Source organism: Adiantum capillus-veneris, chromosome 25 (assembly GCF_014529385.1).
Source record: "Adiantum capillus-veneris isolate H3 chromosome 25, ASM1452938v2, whole genome shotgun sequence".
Lineage (NCBI taxonomy): Eukaryota > Viridiplantae > Streptophyta > Polypodiopsida > Polypodiales > Pteridaceae > Adiantum > Adiantum capillus-veneris.
In genome coordinates, this window is record NC_140955.1 from 57,601,287 (window position 1) to 57,607,075 (window position 5,789).

Here is a 5,789-nt window from a genome sequence, read left to right on the forward strand (position 1 = left end):
CTCCTTTTTCCACCCAGAATTGAATTAGACCTCAAAGCTCTATCCAATGAGTGTTAAACTCAAGACCTGCTAACTCAAGAGGAAAATCGGATGACCACTCTACCACATTTGGGTTGGATGAAGTGGTTTTGTTTCTTACACACATCCGAGACTCTAGCCCTTGTTGGATAAGAATGCTCCGTCATAGGCCGGTCAATGTGGAGGGTCGTTGTAGGGGGTATCAACACCCAATAAAACATCAAGCAACCATGATTTTGAAGCCCTGGTAGTAGCTGCGGGAAGTGTGATAGGTCATCCGTAGCTTTCAACTAGTGATACCCCATCAAAAGGCGCTTCTTTTGTTTGGTTTGGGGTGGTCAAGGCATCCCCCAATGAAATTGTTGCAATAGATTATGGATGATGCATTTGCAACTTACGCAGGTATATGGGGTTGCTTTTGCTTTCTTCGAGGGCCCTCCAATGGCTCCTCTAGAGGGCCTATGGGGGATCCCTCTAAGTGCAAGAGGAGCACCTCCCCTAACTTTCCAAGTGGGCATGTGGGGCGCCCCTAGAGAACTTGTCGTGAGTGTAAACAAGAGGACTTTTATGCGTTTGGTCAACTTTTAAAAAGTTTTGTATTCACGCTGAATGTCAAAGCCAAGTTCGTGAGCGAATGCACAAGTGACACGTGTGGGTGTCTGTTTGGCCAGACAAAATTGATGGGAGATGGGATGAAGAGCTTGCATGCATATAAAACCCAAGGGAAGAGGTGCAGGTCCCGACTCGCAACTTAACCCAGGGTGGGTTGGGATTAACTCCAATTTGTAGATCTATCAGCTGGTGTTGGTGAAGGCAAGGAGCCCACTGAGCACCCATAATTGGCCACTAAGCGCACTATCCACGAGCCCTGAAGCTTGTTTAAGCAGCTATTGCAGAGCACAGAAAGCGCATTAAGATAGTTAATTAGGCTAAGCAAAGACAGAAGCGCTCAAACGCTGATAAGAAGACCCTCTTTTGGCTACAAATCATGCAGCTGCTTCCTTACTACCTACTTGAAGGCCTCATCCTAGTCTCTTGTAGCTTGCTTGCTGCGAATGGAGCTGCTCATGGTAATTAGTGTTTTGCTACTCCTAATTATTACAAGCTCAAACTCATTATATTTCTTCTCAAACTCAAATTTCTGCACATATGAATCTCGCAGGTACTCGTATCATGCACGCAGAGGCTGTCTCAATTCCTCACATCAAACTGATCAAGGTACTTCACAATCACCATCATAGTGTTTTCCTCTTTGCTTCCTGTAGTAGGAATGCTAGTGTTTAAGCTCATCAGTGATGTAGGCCGCAATACAAACAAAATTGTCACATTTTGCTATATCATAAGAAGGTTTAGAAATTTTCTCATGTAGGAATGGGAGCCTTTTTCAATCGTTTTCATACAATGCGTAACATCATGAGCTTATCCTCGGGACGCAGCGCATACCTAGCTAGGTACGATTGGGGGTAGGGGACCGCCGGCCCTGTGGGGACCTAGCTAGGTACGATTGGCGGTAGGGGATTACCGGCCCATCCACCGGGCCGGCGGTCCCCTGTCCCCAATCATACCTAGCTAGGTATATCGTGCCTCCCTCACAGAAGCTCATGATGTTGAGGTAAGTCAGAATTTGTCCAAAACTTCTTGTGAGGGCACCAATTAGGAACACTTCTAGTTGCATCACCTACTCTTTGAGCATTAGGAGCTCATATAGAGCTCATTTCCCCCAAGATCTGAGTTCTTTAAGCGTGCTTTGGGTGCACATAAGCTAAAATTCTCTCAATCAGCAGAATGCAACTAAATCAAAATGAATCAGTAGGCTGAATACAATACAATGAGGGCTACGTACCTAGTATGAGTGTTCTCCCTAACTTTTTGAATGATAACGATATCAAGAGTTTGCTAGTATATATTGATAGAAATTTAATCACACTCGCATCAGCGAGCTATTTATTATAGCTTTATTTTAGAGTTTCCATAATTGTGCTTGAAGGTAAGTTGTTCTCCATTCCACCATCCTATATTAAAGGAGCCTCACAAGCTTATGATGTCTCCCCCCTTAAACAACCTCTCTCCCTTACATTCAAGTGATATCATGCTTAAACTATAAAATGCCCCTTTTCTCCCTTAGAAAACCTCTCTCCCTAACACTAACATGATATCATGTGATAATTCTTAATGAATCCGGGCCTTGGTTATGATGAGCACACAACACTTTTCCCAGGTTATATATGTCTTCTTACTTCCTTTGGACATTAAACTCAAGGATTTATCATAATAGATATACATATTCTAATTATATGATTGTGTATGAAAGAACCAAACAAGGGTTTTCTTCATACTTTGAGAAGACTATTTCTAGCTTTAATTTCCAGCAAACAAAACCTTTAATTAATTCCTAGAATATCATCAAATTCACATACATTGATGGTTCAACGTAGAAGAAAAGTAAGGGTGAATTTTTATAATCCAAAAAATCTTTGGAAAAAGACAATTTCTAAGTAGGTTTCTTCTTTTTTCAACTAATTATGTGCCTTGCTGTTTGGTTGTAGGACTCCATTCCCATTCATGCAACTCAATGCAAGGATATACTGGTCGAGTTTGGTAGAAAAGATAGTGTTCTTTTGCAACACCCTTTCATCATATATCGTAGATCGCTCCTCCAAGACTATAGCCCTTTGCCAAACCAAAGATCACCCAAAGGAGGTCAGAGAAGAAGGCTCCTTCAAGATTACAGCCCTATTGCCAATCAAAGGACACCCAAAGGAGGTCAAAGAAGAAGGCTCCTTCGAGATTACAGTCCTATTGCCAATCAAAGGACAAGTTCTTCAAAAGCTGGTCATAAAAGGGGACTTCTTCAAGGCCAATAGACTAGTTGTTGGTGATTGAACCTCCTCTTCCCTTAGCTCCACATATTATAACCATCTCAAGATGAAATAGACAAATTTAAGCATTCCTTTATTTTAATTACTTATATTTAGGTTGTTCCAAATAGCATGGCAAATCTCTTGTAGCAATGCTCATGCTCTTCATGGTTGAGTGTATGCACATACGTGTGCCTCTATGTCCATGTATCATATGTAGGTTTATAGATCAATATTATTTATCTCTAATTGAAAATGCTAACTTTAAATTGCAAGATAAGGAGGTATCATGTGACAAAATTAAGCTAGTTTCTTTGACCGTAGTGGAATTATATTAACAAAAGAGAGTGTTTCATTAAGGAAATTCCTCATAAGAAAAAAAAAAGTGCTTTGTTGGAGTCTATAACAAGAAACAACATAACTAGTTATCTTGACATGCAAAATAGCTTGAAAGACAGAGAGATCAAGACCGACAACAATTGAGGGCCGGATTTAGTCCCTCCTCCCAAGGAACTTTGTATTATAACTTCTCCTATTGAGAGAGACTTGTTTACGATACATTTTTTGTGCTATTCAATACCCAATTGATGCCATGATTACGGAAAGCTTTAAGCACCAAATTTACACTTGGTAGGGCCTCAATCCCAAGACCTCAAACACCTTCAAAGGTGGAGATATCTAACAGGGAGTGAGGAAAGATAAGAAGAAGAAGAAGTATTCTTACAAGGAAGAAGTATTCTTCTTACATTAGTTCACTCATAAACCATAGCATAGCATAGTAATGGAGATGGAGAAGAAGGTGAGCATGATTGTAAGCTTGACACTTGCTTGGATTTGCATTCCATGGTCAAGTATTGTTGGTGTAGGCTTCTCCACTTCTCTTAGTCTTGAGAAGGATTCTTCACATTGTGTGAATTAACTTCATTGAGATGCAATAGAGAAAGAAACTCATCAAGTCCCCCCTTCTTGAGCATGCTTGAAGCCTATTGGTCCTTGATGTGTGCTAGCCAATGAATTCATCACTTCACATCAAGAAAGAGGGTTAGCATTGTGACAAGTGTCCGTCATTCCTTCTTTGAGAGAGCTTAATTATTTGATTAAATAAAGCTAAATTCTTATTGTCTCTCAAGGTGGACTACCCATTGAGAATTAAGAATGCTTATGGGATTCTCAACTCTCATTGGTTCCCCTAGTAGGCTACGCAATAGGATCAAAGCTTGCTCATGGGGATCTCTTAGTGGGCTATCCAATGAAATTTAAGCTTGTTCAAGGAATGCTTAATTCTCATTGGTTCTTCAAGATAGCTATCCAATAGGATCTAGGCCAACTAGGGGGAAACATAGCTAGGTGCTTGACATGTATCCTTTATGCCTTAAGTGAAAGAGGTGAGTTCTAGTGTGTGAGAGAGTTATCTTATTGATCCTCTTAGTGGGCTATCCAATGAAATTTAAGCTTGTTCAAGGAATGCTTAATTCTCATTGGTTCTTCAAGATAGCTATCAAATAGGATTTAGGCTTTCTAGGGGGCAACATAGCTAGGTGCTGACATGTATCCTTTATGCCTTAAGTGAAAGAGGTGAGTTCTAGTGTGTGTGAGAGTTATCTCTCTCCTCTTCCTAGAAGAAGGGATCGCCCCATGCAAGTCGGAGCACCACTTGGCCCATTTGGGACTCAAAGTAACCTTAGTACCCAATATCAAATGCTTTAAAATACCTAGAGTTTGTGTTATTCTTTCCCATTGATTTTAGGCCCAATGGACTCTAGCACCATCCTTTGGAGGATTAATGAAGCTTACCCGAAGGCTATTTAAAGCTTCATTGGACTTTACCACCATACTTTCGAGGCTTAATGAAGCTTACCCTAAGGACATTTAAAGATTCATTGGATTCACATTTCTCTTTGATATACTATCTCTCCTCTTGGTTCCCTATTGAGATAAGTTGAGTAGCACATACTAATATTCTAACTCTTGCTCCCTTTATCTTCCCATTTTAAATAGCCAGTTTAATTTAAGAAGATCATTTGCAAAAGTTAGGCATTATAGTTTTTATGACACTACCTTGCCCTTGAAATCATAGTCATCCTCAACTATAAGTTAGGAAAGATAAAGAATAGTCATTAGTCCATGATTTCGTAGTGGGTAGATGATCCGTTTCTACCCAGCAACATATTTCCAAAATGGATGACTAGTCCATTTGGTGATTGCGAGACTTAGCTATCGCAAGCATGCCTACTCTATAGTCCATACCGAAGTAGATTTACAAGTTCTATGTGGTGCTTCGGAGATGTTGATGGAGCAAAAGATGCCATGCGCACACTCACACACCCAAACAACTCAACACCACACAAGGAATTTACTTGAATTCCAACCCAAACACACCACCACCCAAAATATCCCTGAAAACACTACCCACAAGCTCACTTCAAACTCCAAACGCCTCGACCTACAAGCCCTTGCCTGCCCGTCGCAGACACTACAAGGTGAGTCGAGGTGATCAACACTTGAAATCGCGCTTGATGGTGATCAAAACATACAAGAGAAAACATCAAAAACCCAAAAACTCCAGCCACAAAAGGCCACTCTCAAACCATCACAAAAACTTCACCAAATTCCACTATGTTGGACTCTTTGGAGTAGTGCCAACCCTAACGGCACCGATACAAGGTCACATAGTCTTGCAAAAAGCGGCACCTTCTGCCCTCAATTCCTTGCACACAAACATACATGGAAACCTCAGAACTTCCATAGACTCTCCCAAGTGCAAATTTGAAGAGAGAAAGATCTCATTCACTCCTCCACACACTCGAAACAGGACGGGAACGCGACGGGACTGCACTAGACCACCTGTAGGAACCCTGCTTCCTCCCACACACAGAGAGGTGAAAGTGTTGATATTTCTCTTCCAAAGTCCTC

The 5,789-nt window shown here is 41.1% G+C and overlaps 1 protein-coding gene across 1 annotated transcript; it reads left to right on the forward strand.

Moving 5' to 3' along the window:
- The first annotated feature begins 760 nt into the window (after positions 1-760).
- On the forward strand, positions 761-3,156 carry LOC147424943 (uncharacterized). Its single transcript, XM_086500124.1, has 3 exons — positions 761-1,088; positions 1,181-1,236; positions 2,565-3,156. The coding sequence occupies exons 1-3, from the start codon at positions 1,007-1,009 to the stop codon at positions 2,880-2,882; spliced, it is 456 nt and encodes a 151-aa protein (XP_086356250.1). The 5' UTR covers positions 761-1,006; the 3' UTR covers positions 2,883-3,156.
- Positions 3,157-5,789: the final 2,633 nt, after the last annotated feature.

What these genes read in the sequence shown, in the direction of transcription:
- LOC147424943 (XM_086500124.1), top strand. Translation starts at nt 1,007, where the DNA reads ATGCAGCTGCTTCCTTACTACCTACTTGAAGGCCTCATCCTAGTCTCT. An exon ending in TGCGAATGGAGCTGCTCATG is followed by an intron (nt 1,089 to 1,180) that starts GTAATTAGTGTT and finishes TGAATCTCGCAG; the next exon opens with GTACTCGTATCATGCACGCA. An exon ending in CTCACATCAAACTGATCAAG is followed by an intron (nt 1,237 to 2,564) that starts GTACTTCACAAT and finishes GTTTGGTTGTAG; the next exon opens with GACTCCATTCCCATTCATGC.